The sequence below is a fragment of the Saccoglossus kowalevskii genome, chromosome 6 (assembly GCF_978046115.1).
Source record: "Saccoglossus kowalevskii chromosome 6, keSacKowa6.1, whole genome shotgun sequence".
Lineage (NCBI taxonomy): Eukaryota > Metazoa > Hemichordata > Enteropneusta > Harrimaniidae > Saccoglossus > Saccoglossus kowalevskii.
The window spans coordinates 31,281,761-31,307,418 of NC_140646.1; the positions used below are offsets into that span (position 1 = coordinate 31,281,761).

Here is a 25,658-nt window from a genome sequence, read left to right on the forward strand (position 1 = left end):
ATAGAGGACGCTATTATAGCAAACTATGGAGAACCCTCCTTGGGGCCTAATGTTCGTTTTTGATTGAAAAGTTTTGACAAAAATGTCATGGAATATACAAATTCACTTCACTATTATTCAGTCAAGCGAGTCAAAATAAAATAAAAACAAAACGTACTTTTGTAAAAAATGGCATTCGTTTAAGTGATTAAAGTTACAGTGAAATTGCATCTCCATGACTACATTTCTGGCCCAAAATACCCCCATAGCATATTTGTGTTGGGATGTCTTTGATATTTTCACATACCTCAAACAATATGAATATTTTTCCGCAAAAATATCAAAAAACAAAATTAGTTTATAGAACTGATTTAAAAAAGAATGAAACATTCAGGAACAACAACAACCCACTGATAATGTCATTGGTTGGCGCTATTTTCAAACAAAATATTTAAATGTTTATTGTAAAAAATACAATACTATAAGCGTGTGAATTACATTGATTACAATATGGCATAGGTTCCAATGTAAAGAAAGCAGAATACTATATTAAAACAGCTGAAGAACGACAAAAAACCAACAAAAATATGGATAAATAAAAGATAGAAAATATACGTAAATCAGAGCTTATACAAATTTGTTTGTGTTTAATGAAATTAGAACATCGTATTCCATTTAATAATATTTGAATATACAAAATCGGCAACACGTGTGACTTGAGTTAGTGAACTTTGTTGTTTGTGAGCACAGTCCTCAAATTGTATATGTGGGGAAAATATAAATAGCTCTGTTTCAGCTAAAAAGAATTTACTGAGTCATGTTGTCAATGAAAATTGCATTTTAAAATTATTTTTAAATTTTTTTTTTTAAATGTTCATTGAATTCACTTTCTGGATGAAAGAAATTACTTTATTTTGTGGGATTGTGTCTCAATGTAAAATTGCTCAAATAACTAGAGGCAAGTTGTAAAAAGATTCTTATATCTGTGGCCAAATATCAGGATTCCAGTCTGTAGTCTTCTTTGTGTATACACATCTGTTCGTTATAGGTTCAAATACACATCGTAATTGACGCTTTTCTGCTTCGCAAAGCAGACATTTATTTGCAGGTGACAAATATCAAACAAGTTCAAAACTGACACATACTTTTCATTACTAGAGCAGATGAAGAATACTTTTTACCAATCTGACAACAATGAAAGCACTAATGTATATCCTCATCGCTGCCATGGTTATCACCACTTTTCTTTATGGAATGCATACTCGTTCTAATAAATTACCAAAGCTTCTAATAAAACAAATCCATGCCAGGGGAAAACCACCAGTGCATGACGCATGGGAAGACAATGTTGTCAATAATGACGAAGCATTGAAGAAGTTAGTTGCTGACAACCATAATCATACAAAGACGGCAATAAAACAGCCTGATGAAAAAAGTGATAAGGTAGAAAACTATTAGATTATTAAAATTAATATGTGAACTAGGATGTAAACATACAATGTTTTACACGTGATCACAATGGTATACACTGTTATTTTAAACTCGGAATATGGAATCGTACATAAAGCCCCACTTGTACTATTTTTTGTTTAGATTTACTTTACAATTTCCGTTTCAATATATTTGTTTTACTGTGAACAAAAAAGCACCCCAACCAGCGGCATTTTGTAAACAAAATAGCAATGTTGATAGTTAAAATATAACAGTTTGTTATGATATCACTAGTGTTACTTTGTTAGCAAAACAGTGTGCTACATTGCAATACTGCCGGCTGGGTTGTTTGTCGTACACAGTAAAAAGTAATCTTCTAAATTTAACAAAAAATCAATGTAACATTGTTCTATTATAAAATATTTATCGGATTAGATGCCATGGTATTGGGAACATTCATTTGTTTAGTTCGAATTGTATCTTTCAAAATATATAAGAGTATAACTCTTTAAAACATATATATTCAAATAAAAATCATACATTTGTGACAGACAGAGCAAAATATACGTCGAATTATATATTTCTGTCAAGAGTGATGAAGTCCAGTTTGCATTTACAACAACTGAAATACATTATCTCAACCCGGCTCTTCATTATGTGAGCCAGCTAAACACTCTTCTATCAATAAAGCAGATGATATACTTCCGTTTGCCACTGCAGCTTTTGCAAAGTTGGCACAACTTGCTATATTATTATTATTATTTGAATGTATAACTAATTTTTGCTATTACTTTATTTAATTATATCAGTCAGTCAGTAATCATCATAGGCATGACGCATATATAATTCCAGCAAAGGCGGACAAAATAGTCGATAATGAGGAAGCAATAAAGAAAGGAATTACGGCTTACAAAAACCCTAAACGTGTAATGGAAACAAAACAGCCCGATGCCAAAGGTGATAAGGTTTGTAGCGTGGCGTAACGGGGAGAGCGTCCATTTACAGTGGCGAGGCGTGTGTTCTAGGTTTTGGGGTTCGTAAATGTGCCTGTAACTTCGATGACTAGATGGAACGACCATTTGGTAAATGTGCAACAGTTCAACGTACATACAAAATGTTTGACATACTATTACGATGGTATACATCAACCTACATTATATATGCGTCGTTAAAACAGGCCGCTCCCAAATAATTAAATGTTGTACTTACAGTGTCTCTCACTGCAAAAATACATAGCCATCAATTATTATTACTGATATTATTATTTAGTAGTATTATTTAGATCCAGCATACACATTTCTAGTAAGTATTTTTTGTTTGTTTTGTTTCAGCGAGTCAATGGTCAACATGCCAGTCACAGACATGGTCAATATATGATTCCAGTTCTTTACGATGGTAATGGACCAAATTGCCAATACCAATCTTTCAGAGGAGCTATGAAATATGCTCTTAAGGAAAACTTAACATTGACTGAAAACTTTTTTATCAACCACTGGACAGCAGGAAATAAATTCGGGGGCAGAAAATTCCTCAATGAAACATTTGATATAAACAAAATAAAAGAAGTGTTAGACTTAATCCCACTCAATCAATTTAAAGATATATGCAATGGAACAGTTGATAAAGTTATATTTCCAGGGAGTTGTGCGGCATCGAATAAAATATTTGACATATACAAAAAAATGAGTAAAGAGTTTACTTCGTTATATGATATCAGACTTCCAACTTTAGACCGAAATGATAATTTGACACAAATTGGAGACGATTTGGTATTAAAAGTAACTGACAACAATCAGTGTATGGCATTAATCGGCCCAGATCGACGGTGTACAGTTAAAGCGACAAACGAAATCATTAACCAGGCTGACCTCCATATGATACGAACTGAGGAGATTAGAACTCTGGCAAAGAAAATCTCAAAAACAATCTGTGATGGTGAACCATACGTAGCTATGCAATGGAGAAACAGATCAGGGGAAGCGTGAGTTACCATCATACATGTTTTATATTCATTCATTTATTTATTTATTTATTTATTTATTTATTTATTTATTTATTTATTTATTTATTTATTTATTTATTTATTTATATTCTATAGCCCCATCGCGACTTGTGTGTTGCCTCCACGTACGTGTACTGACTGCATAACTAAAATGTATAGAAGACACTGGCAATGTCTTGCCACCCAAAAATAATTTGTCAGTAGGAGACATTGGCCTGTGAAACGTAGTTGAACTCAGCCAGGAAGACACGCCTTGGGCCAATATATTGTATAATTATAAGCCACTGAGCTGTAGCAATACATTTGATCAATCAGCACAAGTAACATTTTGAAACCAAACTCGTTGGCGAATATTACTAAAAACTTTCCATATTACACGGACATAAACCACATAGTTTCGGGTAAATCTCCCCAAGCAGAGCGGGCCTCCCAGTAAATCTAAAAACTCTGCAGTGGTGCAACCTACCGATATACTGGCTGCCATAATTTAATTCAAAGTGCTAGGAAAGGTCAACATATCTTTCCCATCAACTAATAGTTACCCCCATGTGTTGGAACAGTCAACACATCAGATAGGACCATCTTTGTTATTTCTCTGCTTAAAATAACTCTTCAAACCTGAAATCTTTGATTCAGTTGCTTTAAGTTTGTACGTTGAATTATGAAACCGCCGTATATTTAAAAAGAGGTCAGAACCTTTTTTAGATACACTTTTGACTTTGTTAAGCGAGTGATTGTCCATCGTCGTCCGTGTCAACTTTTTACCTTTTCAAATTCTTCTTATAAACTACAAGCCTGATTGCTTTGATACTTGGAGTATGTGTACCTTTGGTAGACCTGACTTCAAGTTTATGGTATCTTCAAATCACTAATTTTGGTGAATATTTTTGATAAAATATGATATTTTTGACTTATTGTTAAAATCCGGCGGATTGATTTGATAATTATAAATATATGTAATTTTTGATGAATATTTGTGTCCTGTTTGATAAAACGTTATATTTTTGACTTCTTGTTAAAAACTGATTAATATTATACTTAAAGGTGCTCTCAGATTTGTTCATTTGTTGATGATGTCTTCAATTCTTGAAAATGAAATGTGCATTGCTAACAGCGGAGCTATCTCAGCCAAAAGGCTGCTCGTTATTTTTTAAAAAAGTTGCATTTCATCACCTCGAAATTGAGAAATGCTAAGAATTTAACAGGTTATGTTTTAATTTATATTCTCAAACATTTGGTCAGTACATGAATATTTTCCCCTTGTATAGCAATACGTAATATATTCGCAAAATTTAAAGAAATCCATAGACTTTCGTGGAACTATTACGGCACAATAATACCATGATCATTGACTACCTGTGAAATCTTCACACAATACTTCGGATAATTTCAATTCACAAGAATTAAAATACTTGGAGTAAAAATAAAACATTAAGACATGCTATGTTAATAGATATTGATGGCAGCTTAAATACAGTTCATAATTAAACAATGTTTGCCAGCAAAGAGATATGTAGCAGAATCAAAAATATTAGATGTTTTGTCCTGTCAAAGTCTTGTAAAATATTTGTCTTTAATGTGGTCGTCATTTGTCGTGTGGTATGCGTTCATATATTCGAATGTGTTACGTGTGTGGAATATGTTTAAATTGATATGTAGTTGTAGTTAATAATTGCCAAAAAACTCAAGTTATTAATATTAATCCTTGATAATTATGCATCATAGATGAGAAGTTTGTTCTGTAATATCGCGTTTTACTCTCATCAATTACAGTTGTGCCAAATCAAATAAACGATGTAGCCCAGATTCGCCATTGATGGTGAATATTAGCAAAATTGCTGACTCAACTGCTGAAGGAGTTAAACAATTTATGACAGAAAGAAATATTAGATGTGTGTATGTTGCTTTCCCTCCATTCGGTTCAGTAAGTATCACATCACCACACAGTATCATATTGTTTTTTCATAGATATGAAATTTTGTTTTTACCATATATGTGTCCAGTTTGCAATACTTTTGACAATTTGTGATACCATCTAAAGAGGAAGTAGTTTTTTACTGCTTTATACCATTTCTTTTAAAAGTTTAATATCTCTACTGAATAATTCGGTAACAGACGTGATTTTGCTGCCATCTTTTATTCGACAGGTTGGACATTTGTTTCTCATTTCTCATGAGTGCTTTAACCATTGAAGTTGATATTGCATGTAATTGCAAACTTCTTACAATAAAATAAAATAAAATAACGTTAATTCAATATGGCGACGTACAGAGCATTCGTTTGCAAGCAAAATCATATTTTTTAACTGATTTTGTGTGTCGATACTGTACATTTAATTTGGTAAGTAAACTATTCCTGTTCACACATGCACTGTTATTTTAAAGGTAATTAAAATAGTGTTTTGAGAATTACGAGACACTTTCATATGTTGACCAACATGCTTGGAGAGGTAAATTGCATTGTTTTAGTGAGGCTCTAAGCCGTGTTCCTATAGTTTCTTAGAGCTTAGATCTGATGCATCTCAGAATAAACAAGCCATGCATGGCATACTCGTTAGTTATCAAATCTAAGTTATACGGTTTTGTTACTTAATCATACTGAGAAATATTGCTCTGGAACATCATATATGCATTTCTATAGAATGACATATAATGAATATTTAACATTCAAAGATAATCAATCAGTCAAAGTATGTCAGAGATATGGCACTAGAGCCGCATTCATTAAACGAAATGGCTGCTAGTCTGGTTCTGTAATGTCAGAAATGCTTGATTTTTGATGATTTCTAGCACAAATATGGCCACTATTCGATCATTTTGAATCGGATCGTCAGACCAATATATCTGTATATCTATGAGGTAATGTATAATGAATATTCTAGAACCATATTGAATAAAACAAAATGGCCGCCAATCAACCATTTTGAATCCGATCTCAATAATAAAATGACGTGCATCAAGGTCCCATTATGTTCTATATATGTACCAAGTTTTAACAAAATATATTTGTAAACAGTCCAGAAATACTTGATTTTGATGATTTTTCAGTACAAAAATCACTGCCATTCAGCCATCTTGAATTAGACCATGGAACAAATTGATATGCATATGTATAATTTTATGTATGAACTATGTGTGAAGTTTTAATGTAATAAGCTCGGGTATGTATAAGATATAAATCTAGGTCAATCCACAAGTCCCCATTTTCGAACTAAAATAATGAAATTTTGACATTTATGACAACACGTTATGGATTTCAACTGTGAAAAAGGCCAATGAATTTTCAAGCTTATATTATATATCTAATAAGTTGCATAAACACCATATAAAGCCAGATTTATAGCAAGTTCATCTAAGTGCTCAACCAAAGAACTCAACTGTTCTTTCTACCAACAAAAATGCGATGTTATATTTTACAGAAGTGGTATCGACCTAATGTGGATAATGCAGAACAATGTTTCTATAATATTTCTGCTATCAAAATTGTTGACTTTTCCACACTTTATAATATCATACCACAGAAGATAACATCGTCATTATGTTTGAATAATTGATTGATATGTGGAGTTTAGTGACGATGTCTTTCAACAAAGCATTGCAATCCCATAAGAACAAATTGTGCTCCTCAGCTCAGTTTTTTACTCACATAAGGCAGAATGTTTTTAGAAACTAAAAAATATATGATGTAACATCATTAAAATTAAAAGAGACAGGAAAGCAAAATAATTTAGCCAAGTTCAACTTTTGAAGTTATAGATAAAATTATTTTTCACAACATAGATATGATGTCGCACAATCTATTGCTGGGGCATCAAAGTGACGGACTACATGATACTGATGAAAAGTTGAATATATCTAGTAAATGAAAAGTGATTTAAAAAACTGTAAATTACATTCTCCTACATTTGTGGAGTTCTTTCATCTGGGAGTATTATGTTGTTTGCCTTTAATACAAATCTGCGTTTTCGTGTTTACCAAATTGTCAAATTGTTAGACGTCTTTTTTTTTTTGGTTATTAATTAATCTATTGATTGGGTGCATCGTCACCCACTACCTAATTTCTTCTTCGTTAGTATCTGGTACATATATGACGGCAAAACCCACCTCATCACCTATCCCAATTGATTATTTCAAATAACCAATACGACATTTAAGACTTACTTTTCTCTCCAAGGCTCCTGTTTTTAACTAGGCAATCCACCACAATCCACAACATGTACATTTCTTAAATGGTAAACCGGAATCCTTGTATTCATACTCAAATTTCAAATAATTTCAAATCTATTTTCCACTCACTGAACAACTTGCTTGTAGTTTTACTTAGTCCATTTGAACCAAATAACTTTCCCCAAATTCTCTATAATTCTCTTCTACTCACAATTCGCTTTATTACTAATATCTGTATTCAGTTGTCTACGTCAAAAACACTGCAATATTTTCAGTTGACAAGGTTTTTTTTTACCAAGAATTAATTTTCAGTTTCTAAAATGTTATAATAGCGTTGCATTTGAACTTCTCATCAAAACTAATCATGGTTAATTGAACATGACAATTATCGCTCACAATTAACCAATAATAAATCCACATTTAAATACAGTCTAATCACATTGTTTGATGACACAGGAAATTGTAAACAAGCTAAAGAAGGCAAATATCAAACACATTGTCTCAAGAACTGATATAACCAGCAAATCGTATCCAGTGAAAATCAGAGATGAGATAAGATTAGACAACTACCATGTTGCACTTTTGGAGCAAGAAATCTGTAGTCGTAAGTATTTGCATATGATTACAGAGTAACTCCTAATTTAAAAAACCTCGACTTTTTGAATCGTCTATGATGTAATTCAATGGTGACATGATTTTAACATGGATTTAAGGATGTATGTCTGATGTAGGATTTGTCACATTCAGATAAAGCATTAGTCATAAAGTACTTTTGTACAGCAGTATTTGTACAGCAGGATTAGTTACAATTGATATCTAATACTGGTCCTACTGGTTTTGTATTAGTCACATTTAGTTCAGGATTGATCACAGTGATTAAACAATGGTATCAGATATAATGGCTTAACAGTGGTATAAGATATGATGGCTTAACAATGGTATCAGGTATATGGCTTAACAATGGTATAAGATATGATGGCTTAAGAATCGACTCAGATATAATGGCTTAACAATGGTATCACTTATGGTGGCTTAACAATGGTATCAGGTATGGTAGCTTAACAATGGCTATAAGATATGATAGCTTAACATTGGTATCACTTATGGTGGCTTACCAATGGTATCACTTATGGTGGCTTAATAATGGTATCAGGTATGATGACTTAACAATGGTATCAGGTATGATGACTTAACAATGGTATCAGGTATGATGACTTAACAATGGTATCAGGTATGATGACTTAACAATGGTATCAGGTATGATGACTTAACAATGGTATCAGGTATGATAGCTCTAACAATGGTATCAGATATGGTGGCTTAACAATTGTATCAGGTATGATGGCTTAACAATGGTATCAGGTTTGATGGCTTAACAATGTTATCAGGTATGGTGGCTTAACAACGGTATCAGATATGATGGCCTAATACTGGTGGTATCAGATATGAGGGATTAACAATGGCATCAGATATGATGGCTTAACCATGGTATCAGATATGATGGCTTAACAATGATATAAGGTATGATGGCTTAACAATGGTATAAGATATGATGGCTTAACATTGGTATAAGATATGATGGCTGAACAATCGTATCAGATATAATGGCTTAACAATGGTATCACTTATGGTGGCTTAACAATGGTATCAGGTATGGTAGCTTAACAATGGCTATAAGATATGATAGCTTAACATTGGTATCACTTATGGCGGCTTAACAATTGTATCAGGTATGGTGACTTAACAATGGTATCAGGTATGATGACTTAACAATTGTTATCAGGTATGATGACTTAACAATGGTATCAGGTATGATAGCTCTAACAATGGTATCAGGTATGATGACTAAACAATGGTATCATTTATGATTGTTTAACAATGGTATCAGGTATGGTGGCTTAACATTGGTATCAGATATGAGGGATTAACAATGTTATCAGGTATGGTGGCTTAACGGTATCAGATATGATGGCCTAATACATGTATCAGATATGAGGGATTAACAATGGTATCAGATATGATGGCTTAACAATGGTATCAGATATGATGGCTTAACAATGATATAAGGTATGATGGCTTAACAATGGTATCAGATATGGTGGCTTAACAATGGTATTAGATATGATGGCTTAACAATTGTATCAGGTATGATGGCTTAACAATATAATGGTATCAGATATGAGGGATTAATAGTGGTATCAGGTGTGACCTATAACTGTAATTGTGTATGACACCCGTGGTTTTTATGCCGTGACCATGATGAGTGAACAATCGCACTTGATGATGACTGCAATTCATTATTTACAGATACATTATGAACACATAAACAGAATACACAATAGATTCGACTGAAGACCGTGACGAGGGAGTTTGTCACTGTAAAGCAGATGGCCACTTCACTACACTAAACTAACTGTGTAATATAGAAAAACCTATATACACAAGCAAAGTCACTGACATCACATGCAACCAAACACATATATAACAAACCAGACCTTGTACAACCGTCGGATAGGGAAATGTACAATAACACAAAACAAATTGCTGACAACAATTGACAAACTGTTCGCAAGAACAAAACCAAAGAAAGCTTAGCAAGAACTGTGTGCAGAAGGTATTGGAGGCATGAAATACAAACAGACGTACTAACAACAAAGACTCCCATTGTGTGCTTCGCTCACAAACCAACTGACGGGTATATATGGACTCCATAGTATACATGATGTAATGTGCAGTATTTTGAAAAAGGAGAGCACATTCTGTTCCGCATGTGGCACCCGCTATTTTAACACTCAGTCTGTATGAAACCCGAGGTCTACATCAGACAAGTGATATTGATGCCACTCATTATATTTTCCAAAATAACTAATTTCAATAGTTTTGACATAAGATGGTAATTTCTCTTTAAAATTCACATTCGAAAGTATGTGAACATATTCTGCACCGCATATGCAAGAGTGATGTATGAATATGGATGTATAAATTATTAGATCGAATAATGATTGTAACATATATATATTTATTTATTTTATTATAGGTTCATCTGTATTTCTGACCGCGAGATCAACATTTTCTGTCATTGTGTTACATCACTCGCGACTTGAACACCCGCCACTGGCGACAGTACCGCTAAAGAGTTTAGTCAAGCAGAGGTTATACGGCATTTGGCTGAGATAACGCTAACGATTTCGGAAAAAAAGACACTGAACATTTTACTAACTGGCCAATGTATAGCAATGCAAATATTAAATATGATTAAAATGGCGTTGGTGTAGTCATTCATAAGCGTTATACAGACAATACCGATAGTGCTCACAATGAGAGCCCATTTCTGACTGTCACTTCAAAACTTATAATGTCTAGACCGCCAATCATAAATACTACGTAAACCGTTCCTTGCTACTAAACTCTGGGCCATTTTACAACAGATCCCACAAGAAAGTTTGATCAGAATACCCATATTTTTCTTCAGCATTCTGAACATGTAAAGATTTCAACCATTCCACTTGTTTGTGACAAACACAAATATAACAAACAATCACATTACAATCACAATTGCTTCCATCTATATACTTTTACTGAAAGTCAGCAATTCCTGACAAGGCCTGGGTCGCACGACCGTATTTGGTCGGCTTACCCAGGGTCAGTGCCGATATAAAACGATTAGTTTGTTCTACCGTTGACGAGACATTTGTTAATAACCGATGAATATAGAGTTATTTTCAACCTTTTGTCGGATAACTCTAAAACATATCTTAGTACACTTTCAAAATAAATTGGCAATTTGCTGACCACTTTCCAGCAACCATGTGCTGTTTTTATTTTCCTAACTAAGATTTTTTCAATCTTCATATTGATACATGATACAAAACAAACAAACATACATAAACAAGGCTCGGAACATGAAATATTGGAGATCCTCTATAATTTCCTTTACTATGTACTAACATTACTGTAATCTGATTGATCCTTGATATCAAATTGAACTTTTTAGATCATGGCTGATTATGAAAAATAGCTCAATAAATTGGTATTTACGTAGTAGATTTTGAAATTGATTCACAACCATTCTTTTTAACTAATATCTTTCATATTAGTCTGAAGTGGTCAGAGTATTTATGGTTGACTAGTTGTTCAATGCGGTCTCACGGTTGGTTCACAGATTGCCTGCTTTTGTCGTGCTATCGTTTTTCACAGATTTATCCTCATGTTGACTACTTATGTACGGAATTTTCTTGTTTCTTGTTATTAAGCATTGTTTTGTAAATCGGTGTGTCGTGTTTGGTTTGAAGGCCCATTATTTGTATACAACACATGTAAACTATATTTAAATTGGAATGTGTGTGCCGCCCTACGATCGCGGGTGTAGCACTTTTTGTGTATTTTGTTCTATGATATAATGGATTTCTGAACAAATTGCTGAAACTATCTTCAAACCAATAGAGATCAACGAGTCTTCAGATTCTCGTTCTTGATCATACAACTCAATGGCAAAGTTTAATTGGTGCATTTAAAGCAGGATGTATTCACTCTTTTTTAAACACCTGACTACTCCTACATGTAAGGGATTTCAAGAAATAATGTAATAATGTTTCTAGGTGAAAATTTTAAATAACTCTTAAATGGCTTTTGTGCACACAATGGGAGTTTCTGTGGTTAGTGCAGCTGTATATATGTGTGTGTGTGTGTGGGGGGGGGGGTGCATAGTCATATTTTCGGATATGCTTTGATTGGATGTATTCAATTCCGAGACATGTTATGTGGTATACATGTGCATGTGAAGTTGTTTTGTGATTAGATACTTACTTCACGTGTCCAGTTATTTACTTCATTTTATAAAAATATAAATTTCATATAACTATAAAGTTAAGTTGACTTGAATATACACAAAACAACAATAGTAAAATAGGAGGAGCAACATATATGGTATGTAGCAACACCACATTTATTACAGATTTCTTCAAAGTTACTTTGATATTATGATAATATTTTGGGTCAAGTGTTAATATTATGGGCCAAGTAAGTTCTGAACTAAGATGAAATGCATTTCTGATATATACAATTCTGATAGTGTATTTCACTAGAAACACCTCCACCAATCCAGAAATAATATGTCTGGCCATATTCATTAATACATGATTTTCAAATTCGGGCATTTTTACTGGATGGATTTCACTTTTTTTTGTGCTATAATTTTATGTGAATGTGACTTGTATAGCTAAAAAATATAAGTTGTTGATTTTCAGGTATTGTGTCAAGTACCCCCCCAAAAGAAATATACAACTCATGTATAATAATATAAGTATAATCAACTGAAGAACACATCACGTACAGCACATGTTGACGTTAATCTCAATCGAATACACTGGAGAACAGCTATCCTTATGCCCCAGGAATGAAAGAAGTATTGCCTATACGCTCCAGTAGATGTTTGAGCACCCCCCCCCCTCGCCGAACGCGGGTATACCACGAGATATTGCACAATTCACGACATATATGCACGAGCCGCAGGCGCAAAAATTAGCATAACAAAAGACGACCTTTCTGACCTTTCTGTAACTTGGTTCGACCAAAATTTGAGACGCGGCAGGACGCGGTGTATCATGTACGGCGACCGGCACAGCGACCTCAGCTCCAACATCTGACCTGGATACCTTTGGTATAACCAAAGTTTTGTGACAGTATGACTGACAAGTTTTGTCGTTGTTCTGGGGTAAGTTTGATTGTGTAAGATCGGATTCACGCATCGTTTTTGTGACACATACATGATATGCCTTGTCTCAACTCCGGCTGAAATGTAGTGGTTGGTGTACTGTCCTGAATTAGTTTTTGCGTATCTGTTGACCGACTTGGTTAGCTGATTTCTAGTGAATGGTTGTGTTATATCATTTAGGCTCATGTGAGGTCCTGGACGGAACTTGACTCAGTGATTTGGAACTAATTACGAGATAACCGTCACCATCCGGTCCGCTATTTTTGACAGTTGGTATTCGTAATTATTAATATAGTGAACGATTAATCAAAAGATATGGCGTGTCCAGTACTTAGTGTGATTGGCTATGTGCAAGTTGAATGTGTGAAGGTTACGCCCTATGTCTTTAAACTTCTTTGTAATTGGTTAAGTTTTGATACGTAATGAACGGTCTAAGTCCTTGGTCCCAGAGAGAGCTCCACGAGGCGAGAGAGTCCTGGTCAGTCCTGGGCAGAGTATCGAACGGGGCAGTTTGCCTCGTGGCATTCTCGATGTGGCGAAAGACTAGCTATTGAAACGTATTTCGTTGAGTGCATCTCCTTCATGACAGTACACTCGGCACAAATCTGCAGCTTTCGAAATTACCTTCATCATCTTCTGTAATTTATTTACCCATATGGAGAATTACAATACCATATATCGTCGTCGAATTCTGCGTTGTAGGTGTATGTGAATCTAATGTTTTAATGATCAATCGCTCAATTCATTATAATTCGTTGAACACATGACCATTGCTGGAATGAATTCGACCTTTACTACGGTGAATATGTGACCATTACTAACTTTGATTAAACACCGACTGTCTGATAAAAGTAAACATATTCGTCACTAAATATGTAAGTATGATGACAATTGATAGGCAATAAGGCTTAACATATCATCCTTGGTTACTTCATGACGTTTTTTGTCGTCATCTAATTACCATAATATAAACGTGTAAAACAAAACACATGTCGAGCGATTTTTGTTGCGTTTTACTGTCATCGCCACATTGTTCCGAACACCAAAACAGCAACATTGCCAGCTAAGTTGCTGACTGCTTTGGTATACACGTCTAAAGATCGTTATCTTACTTGACCTCCTCGGATCAACTCATTTTAAAGAGGGAGTGTCGCTCGACTGACTCAATATGGGCAGTGCAAGTAAGCTCAAGTTAGCACACGCCTATTTCTCTCAGTGTGCTTGTTTTGTTTATTATTACAGCAAGTATTAGAAGTATTGGGGCAGCTAATTTGGAAACTCGCCAACGAATTGGCTAACTGTTTGGGTTTGGACTAAACATTTAGCTTTCGAATCTCGCTGGCGCCGACTCGTGGTCGCGTCCACTCTGGACGAGTCTATATTTCTTGTCTTGATAAGATTCGATAACAATTAAGTTATTATTATTACTATAGAACGATATATCTCTCCTGAAGAATGTAGTGGCCTTGAAAAGGATCACTTTGTTTAGGTTTTCTTAGTATATAGCGGACTATATTTAAAATCCGCATAGTCGGAAGAAACTTCTAGAAAGTTCTGGCGTGCTCATGTCCAGGGCATCCTGAGAATAGCTACTTCAGTAAACCGCTTAGAAAATACGTCACTTACTTGCAATTCCCGCAGGTATTAAATTCTGGGCTATATGGAAGCTGAAACAAGAGAGTAACTTGTCTGACCATCTAATACTTCTTCATTCAGTGCCTCAATTTTTGTTTAACGGCGCCATCCCATTCGAAGGACCGGGGAGAATATTGAAATGGGTCACACCAAGCGGGCTATGCAATAAATTCACGGTAAAGTTTATGTTGGATGTGTATCTTTGCACTTCCACTGCCGATTTCGGCTGACCGATTGAAACATAGACACGATTGCCCGTCGTGCGTTTCAATCCCGCCTCATCAAAACGTGTACACGGAGAGGGTCAAGTTGAGAAATCATGTTGATATAATTCACGAGTCTGTCCATGTCATGTTCCGTCAGCTGTTCTTTCGGAATATACGTATTTCTTTTATAAGAGTAGTCCAAATCTCGCTTGATTGTGTGGTATATACTTGTTGTGGATGGCACCCTCATCCAACAGCTTTCCTTTCACATTGCTAGCTGACATAGATTATTTGTTGGCCTTCAAAACTCCACTAAATTCCACTACTTCGGTGATCGCCTTTGTAGGGTCGCATATTTAATCAGTCGCCGGTACATTCGCCTACTACTCATATAATATCACAAGGTAGGAAAGCGTTCACACCATGACACCGAAATTGTCCGAAAATAACACGATTTTCAAAATTGTATTTCGATCCACTTCACATAACTCAAGCATGATATCGGTAGAAACAATCGATTGACTGTTATTATATGAGTGGTAGGCGAATGTACCGGCGATTGATTAAGTATGCCGATCCTACTTTAGGTCATTTTTTATTATCCAAGAAACGTTCCGAGCGCCTGTGAGACCAGTATGAGTACTTTGTTCTGCCCCATTGTACCAGACGTCGACGCATTGTCTTCAGCAACCAACCACACGAATAAATCACCAGGTCTCTGAGGTATACACAGTGTCGGTAAATTTATAGGGCAAAATGAATAAAACGTTCGTGCTGGACAAGTTCCTTTTTACGTATATTGTTAACGTTATAGAACTCCACAAACGAAAATGGCTACCAGTTGAGACGACGCCTCCACAGGCGTGAATAGGTTAATGCACGCGATTTTTTTTAACACACACATGAAATAAATCTCTCAAATAGCGCCCCCACAGGCGTAAAAAAGGTTAACGCACGCGTTTTTTTGCACAAACACACACGGGAAAAAAATCATTCAAAACAGCGCCCCCACAGGCGTAAATAAGTTAATGCACGCGTTTTTTTTCTTTTTACACACACGAAATTTTCATTCGACCTCACACACGCCATTTTTAAAAACACACACGTCATTTTTTAACACACACGTCATTTTTAAAAACACACATGTCATTTTTAAACACACACGTCATTTTTAAACACACACGCCATTTTTAAAAACACACACGTCATTTTTTAACACGCACGTGGTTTTTAAACACACGCCATTTTTAAAAACACACACGTCGTTTTTAAACACAGACGTCATTTTTAAACACACACGTCATTGTTAAACACACGTCATTTTTTAACACGCACGTCGTTTTTAAACACACGCCATTTTTAAAAACACACACGTCGTTTTTAAACACACGCATCGTTTTTACACACACGTTATGTTTTTAAATACACATTATTTTTAAAATACACATGTTCTTTTAAACACACACGTTTTTTTTAAAATACACATAATTGTAAACACACGCGTCATTTTAAGACACACATCATTTTTAATTCACACGTCATTTTTTAAAACACACGTTTTTTAAAACACCCACGCCACTAATATACACACATGATTTTTTAAAGCACATACCATTAAAACGCACAGTCACGCCGTTTTTTTTAAATGCACACATCATTTTAAAACACACACGCCACGGCCTCCAATACGTACGTAATTTTGAATTATTAGTACGTTTTCTTCTAGTATACACAAAATAATAAATTTACATTCCGCGCCCCGTAGATACATGATGTGTACACTAAACCACTTATGTACATCGTTGTTAACTTTGGAAACTCATTGTTATAACAGAACTTAAATTATTGGAATCACCAAGCTTAACTCATCAATATTCATTATTTCATGACGTTTTATGTCGTCATCTAATTACCATAATATAAACGTGTAAAACAAAACATATTTTGATCGATTTTTGTTGCGTTTTTACCAGAACAGTTGAAAAGGTAGGCTATTTATTTTTTAAGAATATCTAATACGTATTTTTCAATACCTTAAGTTTGTTGACATAATTATAAACATTATAATACGTTTATGAGGTGCAGGAAATACGGTAAAATTGTTCATATGGTTACAAAATATGCCACGTAGTATATGTAATTTAGCTACGTGACAAATCATGTGTTATTACACACGTTAACATATAAAAACATTTAACACAAACTACTTATTGACGCAGAGAAAACAGCTAATTGGCCTCGAGAATCTATATTTTGTTATTTTTATTTTTTTCAAATAACCTGTGTCTATTCACATATTTTAACAACCACAGGTTACTAAAATACCCTAAATACCATCGCTTTGTCCATTTCTGGATTTAAATAAAATAGCAAATGAAATGATGACTGTATGAATTGCAAAATCCTGCTTTCCGTCTTGTACATTATACATGATGTGTACACTGAACGATTTATGTACATCATTGTGATCTTTGCACACTCACTTGTTATAACATTGCATATGTTTTTTTTTGTTTTTTTTTCATATTTAGACTTTGATAGCAACACACTGCTAACATTTCAGGTTCAGTTGCGCGTTTATGTTTTCTTTTATAATGTCGTTTCGTTGGTTGGTGAGAGAGGGAATGAACTTTCCAGATCAACTTTGCTATTGCTCCATGAACGGAATCCATTGTTTTAATCTAATTCTGAAAATTAGATAATAAAGATTTAAGATACAACGTTATGTCACAACAGTCGGACATAACATATGGCAATTCAAAACCAATATCACCACATTGTTACGCAACATATCGCCTACCATTTTTCATTGTACGTGCTACCCGAATCTTCCGGGTTTATATACGTTACTATAACAACGGATTATGGTAACAATGATTCATTTTGGCAAGCTCAAGTGTGTATTCTCGGAGTAATCGTTTGGAATTTTAATTTTTTTTCATTGTCTCTACTTTGTATGTGCAAATTTACAAGATTTAAAAAAACGTTACGCTTTATACCATCACTAAACCACCCACTGAACCACCCAATAAAAAGTCATTAGGTGAATGAACAGAAAAATACCAGAAACCAATGAAGACTGTGTAAAATGTAATATAATATGCAATAAAAACAATCGTATCTAAAAAAGTGTTAATACATTAATTTTTGTGTATGATACGTCTTAACATATTGTATTTTTAATAATGTAATTTGTGTCTTTATGTGTTTCTGAATACTAAGTATTCTGTCTCGTCAACAGATTGGAACATTGAAATGAATAAATCAGTATCATTTTTCATAATAGTTATGTTACTGTCAACCATGCTGGTTTCACCTGCCCTGTCACATAGCGGTGGACTCAAGATGAAAAAAAAGCCTTTTCTGATCGGCAAACCATTCATTGCAAGAAATCGTAATTTTGATCACCCGTTACATGATGGTAGCTATTTTAATTACATATTTGATTAATATTGCTGTTATCACTTTTTGTGTTCTATTTAAAAAATGAACAATCGTTGGATTTCAATTATGTGCCAAATGTAATATATTATTGGAATAATTGCAGAAATACTGTATTTAAAAGGCAGTTGTTCATTACGAATAAAAATTATTGTTAAATCCTTGGTAAAGCCACTCTAAAGTATGAACGCAAACAAACTAAATTTGAATTGATTACTTTTGCTCGATGTATGTGTTATATTTAAAGATATCATAAGAATATTTATATATAGCAAGAAAAACTGTGATGTTCACTTTAGTAGATGTACTTTAAATAATATTTTTTTTGCTCACACAGGGGGTACCTAATACCTGATTCTTATCCACCTGCTAGCATACTCTGGATGATGTATTCAATTAATACTTTACAGTGTTGGGATATCATGTATGTTGGCTAAAATAAATGAAAGTAGACATATATGTGTACCGACTTAACGCCTCATTATTATGTCACGTACTTAAATATGTATTGAATCTGATGTGTTAGGGTCACAAGAGTGATTGGTTATTATTATGCTGAAATAGTTAGATTTATGTCATTATATAATAACATCTGCAGAGTGCGCATCAATTTAACATAATAATTCGACAAACCATAACTTGTTGAATATTATTCTGTTTGTTACACAAACAATGGTCAACTGCACAGCCGAGAGCAATCAATGAAGCAGGATACTAATTTGTAGGGAGTCAATATCGAGGCTGTTGAACAAACAGTTGTCTTACCATCCCGTAAAATACGTACTAGTCTCTTAACCTGAAATCACAGACAAAAAAGACAATGTGAGAAATTACACTTGAGGGCATATTGTGTTATACCTATTGGGAAAAATTAAATATTTCTTTAATCTATATTTTAACATCAGCGAAACTGCCCTCAAATTGCGTACATGTACCTATAGTACTAATGTCTACTAATGTAGACACTGTCAAGATATCGTACTGATATACATACTAAATAATAACCATGTTCATGATATCATGATATATACGCATGTACAAATATCTATTAGTCAACAGTTGGAGAATAACTTATATTGGAAACATTTTTCGTTGGACGGATAAAATGGCATAGTCTTTGTTTATTGTGAGACTTACGGATGCGGTAGAGTTATTTTCGTGAAATTTTGCTTTTTTTGTTAATGAAGAGTTATTACTTTTGTAAAGTTATTGGGCTCATAATTTTATTAAAATTAAAACTGAAACACATCTAGAATACCTTTTTTTAAATAAGAAAAACTACTTGTATAACGGGATACTGTACACTTTGTTTTTGAGATAAAAGTCTGGACGCAAACAATAACATTGACTTATTGCGTAATTTGCATAATCCCTTCAAGACGGAAACAGTGCACACTAAAGACGACGCGGTCATATCAACTCCGGCTTCTAGCCCTGAGTACAGTCCTACAGTTTGGCCTTTTTCCGCTGATCCTTCGGCCCAACAGTCCTGCGAAGTCACATAGAGCGAGGATTTGACACCCGCCTACAAATTTATGGCGGGGATATAATTGTAATTATAATTAATTCATATAATTCATAATTGTAACCAGCTAAAACATCTATCAACCAATCTAGCGATCACAAATACTAGTTTTACGCAACGAAACAACGTTTTGTTAATAAATACGTCAAGAACAAGATGGCGGCGTATATTTTCGGTTGACGTTGGAAAATGTCGATTTGATCGACCCTAGTGGGAACTCTTATGTAATCTCGCTTCCAGTTAGGGTATTTAGAATAGTTGGACGTATCGACGTGCTTAATTTTTAACTGCAAAGCTGAATGTCTCTTAAATTGCCCGATGCATTCCTTCACAATAGTGTCGAATCCTCGGTCTATGCGACTTCTCAGGACTGTAGGGGCCGAATTATCAGCGGAAGGAAGCCAACCTACAGAACTGTACTCAGGGTTACTCCGGCTCCTGATCAATCACTGCGAACAAACAGAAACGAAATCTCTAGTTCTACTACGACTGCTGCATCTTTTCGTTGTTTCGAAGACTTATCATGACACAAAAAGAAGAGCCCAAGGAAAAACTCAAAACGCAGTTCAGAGGAAGCGAAACTTTACTTATAACAGAAACGCATTGCCGACAGTACAATGGGGTTTACACTCCAAGTTTGAGTATTCAAACCAAGAGGGTAAAATTTCGTCAGCAAAACATGATCAATTTCCATCTTCCAAAACGTCGGGCAGACAATTTAATATCAACCAAAAATCTGTATTGGTCGGACGAGCAGTTGGGAGAGGTCGGCGAAGTTTGAAAAGACTAGTTTCTTATGTGGGATTGCCGCCGGGCCACCCATCGACAAAGGTCCGTACAAGAACGTCGTTTCCGAAGTTGTGGTGGAAGCAGAGTGTCAGCTAGAACAAGACATAACGTCGGATGTTGTTGAGTTAATTAGCACTTGGGGTTGGCGTTTAGGCATGTCGACCTCTTTCTCCGGTTACTAAGCAAGCGTTTGTTTTACAGACCACGCTTCGCATGTAAAAATGATTTGAATATATAATGAGATGACGTCATTTATCTCTCTAACTGTTCAACCGTTGTGTCGTCACCGGAAGCGCTGTCCCAGCACAAACCTGTGTCATCATCCTGCGTGACAAGGGTCACGCGCCATCCTCCGGTAACCCTTGCCACCACAAGCGGTGATTTTATTAAGAATCGTGATAAATAAATACGTTCTTGCATTAATTGACTAGAAAATGTATCAAAATTATTCAAATACTTCATAAAGTAGTTGGTTTAAATAAATATAGTAAAAGTATTATGTTTTACCGTGCTTTGTGGACGTAAATGGCTATTTTGATAAAGGACTACATTTTTGTGGATTGATTACAAGGCGTAAATAGTTTCCCGGGAGATTTTAAAATGATAGCCTCCGATGTGATTGTGAAATCATGCAATGATGCCTTGAACCCCAACATGTAGGTAAGTGTTAATTTGGAGAACTTTACCATTGTTTATTCACCACAGAGACTATTCAGGGGACAAGCCGTAAATTTTGTGTGTTTATCCTTAGACAACTAATAAATTTATTTGTTGTCTGGGGTTTATCATCGGTTGCTAGGTAGCTGGGGATCCGTAGCTCTATCTTGCGACTGACAACTGTTTTACCTTTTTCTTTATTACCTGGACGTCTTCTTTTCAAATTTTGTATTGTAAGTCGAATATGGGCCAGCCAGATACCGACGACCAAAAACGGCCCTCAGGGGGCTATGATTCCACAGCTAGTTGCTAGGTTGTTCTTCTATAGTAAAATATTAATCGTCACCGTTGTTTTGCTGCTCACTGTTCTGTGGTTATGGAATGCCCCCTTATATAATAAAATTTTCATACAAGGAAAACAAATTACTAGTGGTGGTCGGTGAATCACGGTTTTTATTAACCGTGGGTGAATAAACAATTTGTTTCTCAGAAGTATTGGGCAAGGTGCATTTTAGATTATGTCTTTTAAATAAGCTAATATAAACAATTAGATCTCATTTTTTTTACAATTTATTTTAATAATATACTACATTGATATACATAGTGTATATGCTATGCTTTCAAAGTCCACATTTTGGCGATGGTCGCTACAAATTGACACTAATGACACAGGAAATGTTTTATTTAAAACAAAAATAAGAGAAAAAAAGATAGATACCTACCTACATTAATTTCAGTGTTTCCATAAACAACACTATTTTATTTGTCCTATACAAAATATACCCACTCTCAATGCAGCATGTTCAAGTGTGCTGCTTGACAATATAAATTTTACATTGATCATGTAAATATTATAAGGATTAAAATTATAATAAGATAGTAATTTAGATTTATTTTTATCTAGGCTTCTGCTATTGTTGAAATAGATTCAGTCATAATGCGAACTATAGCTGCTAGTGTATGTCATTCTAATTTTAGTGGGCAAAATAACTTTCACAGTTTCTGGTTGTTGTATTTCATTTTCAAGTATTTCTGTTACAAGTACCATTTTTCATATATTGTATTTTGACTAAACATGTTCATTTTTTTTTTCGCAGAGTAAAAACATTTTGTAAAACCTACAAAGAGCTGAACACACAACTGTCTTTTTTATTATGGCTCTTTTCATGGCATTGAGTGGCACTCTGACTGACAGCTGGACCAGTTACCACAGTTACTACAGCTACAAAATATTGCTAAGAATGTTCCTGGCATGCAAGAGAATATAATAATGTATTGCACAACAATATATGTTGTCTGTGTTTGGATTCACAAAAGAGCAGTGCTCCCCAGGGATGTGCTGCACTAATTGTCTTTAAGTCAACTGCCATAATTTAAGTGCACCTCCAATATAATCATACCCGTGTTAAATTTGTAACACCTCTTTTACCTGGGTACTTTACCCCATGAAAAACTCCTGATACTTCGAATCCAATACCATATTTGCTCTATTAGAAGCACATATATATACGTGTAAATAAATAAGTGTTTTGTCTATTGATGAGCTAATACAGTAAATGTGGTTCACAATTAGTAGTAAAGTAAGATAAGACAAATTTAAAGGGTAGTACTAGTAATTTTCAGTCTGTGAACAAATATTTTTTTTTTAATTTTCAACAGATATTTGTCTGGTGTAAGGCTGAATTTCAATAGTGGTTTACATGTTATGTATAGTCATCTGTATTAATTACACTTTGCATATCAACACAAGTGCGGTTACAACCAGAACAAAGATCACATGACCAATAATGGTACAAGTATTGATTTAAGGTAGAAGCCTACTCAGCATTTTTTGAGAAAGTTGGTCATAAATCGCAAATCATTGGTTTATTATGTAAAATCGTGGAGCTATTGCCCCATAAAATAGCATTCTTTTGTGTGAACAGTGCCGTATTTTGAGAAACTTGTCCTAATATTTTTCAAAAATCGCTATTTCTAGAACAATTCCATAGAGCGCAATGTTAAGCAAAAATTGCATTTTTCAACACTTTTTACCACACATTTGCATCAATCAATGTGCTTTTACTTTATAATCAGATTAGCATTAACTTATAAACATGTTAGTACATTGTATTCCAATTAATACAACAATTTCTTCCACACAACATGGAAGAGGTCTGTATATCCATGGCTCCTGGTAACCTTTATTAGTCCCCAAATATCCAAAACATTATTTATAATCCCAATGTTACAAGTTGTAATTGAACTGTATTTTTATCATAATGATGGTAATTAATAAAGATTGGAATCCTGTGTGAAAATTTTCATTGTGTTATGATTTGTTTTTTACTTATACTAATATAATACAATGTTTGAGGCCACTTAAAGCTTATTCGTTGTAAAGTGCTCCAAATATTTACAACTTTATTACTGAAAAAGTAAGATTTCTGACATCCAGACATGACCAAATTTTCTTAATTTAAAGTCATGGCCTCTAGTTATAGATGTTTTACCATAAACGCTCACTGACTAGACATGCATCAGGATTATAATGCTACACAGGTGCCTTTGTACAGTAACCGTATCTCTAAAAAAACAATTTAGCACCCTAGCTTTAAATTTCATTATCATGCAGAGAAAGAAATAATTTGTATAAAAGTGACATTGCAAGTATTACCAACCTATGGTTTGAAAAAAATGGTAAAACATGAGATATTGATGAATAATGTACTTGTATCAGAATCACTATCATTTGAGAGTCCAGTTTTCAATCTTGACACGAGTAATGACACTCTAGTTAGTACCGGTAGGTCACATTTGTTGAATTTCTGAAATGGCGATGAATTAATTCCTTTCAATCCATTACATGATGGTCCAAGGATTTTCATAAATATCCTTAACTTTTGTTGTACATGTGTACCTCGAAGTAAAACTTCTTCCGGAACTACATACGTGTGTGTGTCTACTGGATTTACAGTGGATGAAGAGTGCTTTATTAAAATTGACACAGAACGACATACTGCATCTGCTGACCCTGTTTCACGACCCATGGCTTGTGTAAATGTATTTGGGCCTAGCCGGTGGATTAGCGTCTTGACATTACACACTCCATACTTCTGTCTCAAATCATGTAAAAATACGAACAACAAAGAAATTTAGTTTTTGACATGGCAAGAAAAGTAATTATTAATTAAATTAAAAGTTTCACTGTTTTTACGAAAACCAACAAATTATCCGCAATCATGAGTTCAGATATAACATTTCCTAATATTGCTCCACCGATTGCATAACAAAATACTATTTAAAAAAATAAGGAAATCTTATCTAAATACGATTCTAAGATGGTCGTTATATTATCAGCTTCGGCTTTCAGCAGTCGAAAAACTAAAACAGTGAATGACGGTCGTGCCTCCGCTTGTTTGCATTTCTGTGTTTATGTAAATGTAGTTCAGGGTTCAGTGCGCGGAGGAAGTGCGCAGTGACTATGCGCACAAGTTGTGGTTACAGAGGTCCGTGGGGCCGATGGTAGAGAATGCTGTGTCATATGACGCCTTACTAGCCGATTTTTGGCTAAAATTCCGCTCCGCCGCCTCTTTACAACAGTGTTTATACGCGGAACTTGATATTGCTTTTTACAATTTGGGTTGCCTTTGAATCACATATTTTAGTGAAATATTGTTTATAGAGTGAAATATTATTGTCATACATAATTCAATCTTTGAAACAACAGATTACTAACACATAATTACGATAATCAAATTTGTGTTTGAAGTTCGAAAGTAGTTGCGTTATTTCCGGTTTCAACTAGTTCGAAAATAGAACGTTCTTGAGCACAATAAAATCACGCGTAGAACTTCATCCGAACCAGCGTAAACTTATTGCAATTTGCGCGATTTGGGCCCAGTTTGTTCTTACAAGCTTTCTAAGTTTCATTTATCATTATTTAGTAAACAGGTCTCTGAAACGATTTAATATATCCGTAAAATACGTGGCAATCGACAATTGACTTCGAAACGTTCGAAATTTCGAACAAACTCCCGGCACACCTAGCGCGATATGCGTCAGATCGGTGTAGAAGACGCCGAACTGCAGCGTCAATGACTGTTCAACGTTATGCGGGGCCGCTGTGTACCAA

At 34.6% G+C, this 25,658-nt stretch overlaps 2 protein-coding genes and 1 long non-coding RNA gene across 3 annotated transcripts; all 3 read left to right on the forward strand.

The window, feature by feature from the left end:
* The first annotated feature begins 1,155 nt into the window (after nt 1–1,155).
* On the forward strand, nt 1,156–3,395 carry LOC146742226 (uncharacterized). Its single transcript, XM_085500666.1, has 3 exons — nt 1,156–1,422; nt 2,220–2,375; nt 2,742–3,395. Exons 1-3 carry the CDS (start codon nt 1,174–1,176, stop codon nt 3,393–3,395), a joined length of 1,059 nt encoding a protein of 352 aa, XP_085356792.1. The 5' UTR covers nt 1,156–1,173.
* Nucleotides 3,396–5,212: 1,817 nt separating this feature from the next.
* Nucleotides 5,213–10,842, forward strand: LOC144346739 (uncharacterized). Its single transcript, XM_085500843.1, has 3 exons — nt 5,213–5,336; nt 8,035–8,182; nt 10,616–10,842. Exons 1-3 carry the CDS (start codon nt 5,229–5,231, stop codon nt 10,753–10,755), a joined length of 396 nt encoding a protein of 131 aa, XP_085356969.1. The 5' UTR covers nt 5,213–5,228; the 3' UTR covers nt 10,756–10,842.
* A 6,185-nt stretch (nt 10,843–17,027) lies between these two features.
* On the forward strand, nt 17,028–19,030 carry LOC144346740 (uncharacterized). Its single transcript, XR_013419570.2, has 3 exons — nt 17,028–17,118; nt 18,374–18,553; nt 18,911–19,030. It is a non-coding gene; the product is annotated as an uncharacterized LOC144346740 (long non-coding RNA).
* Nucleotides 19,031–25,658: the final 6,628 nt, after the last annotated feature.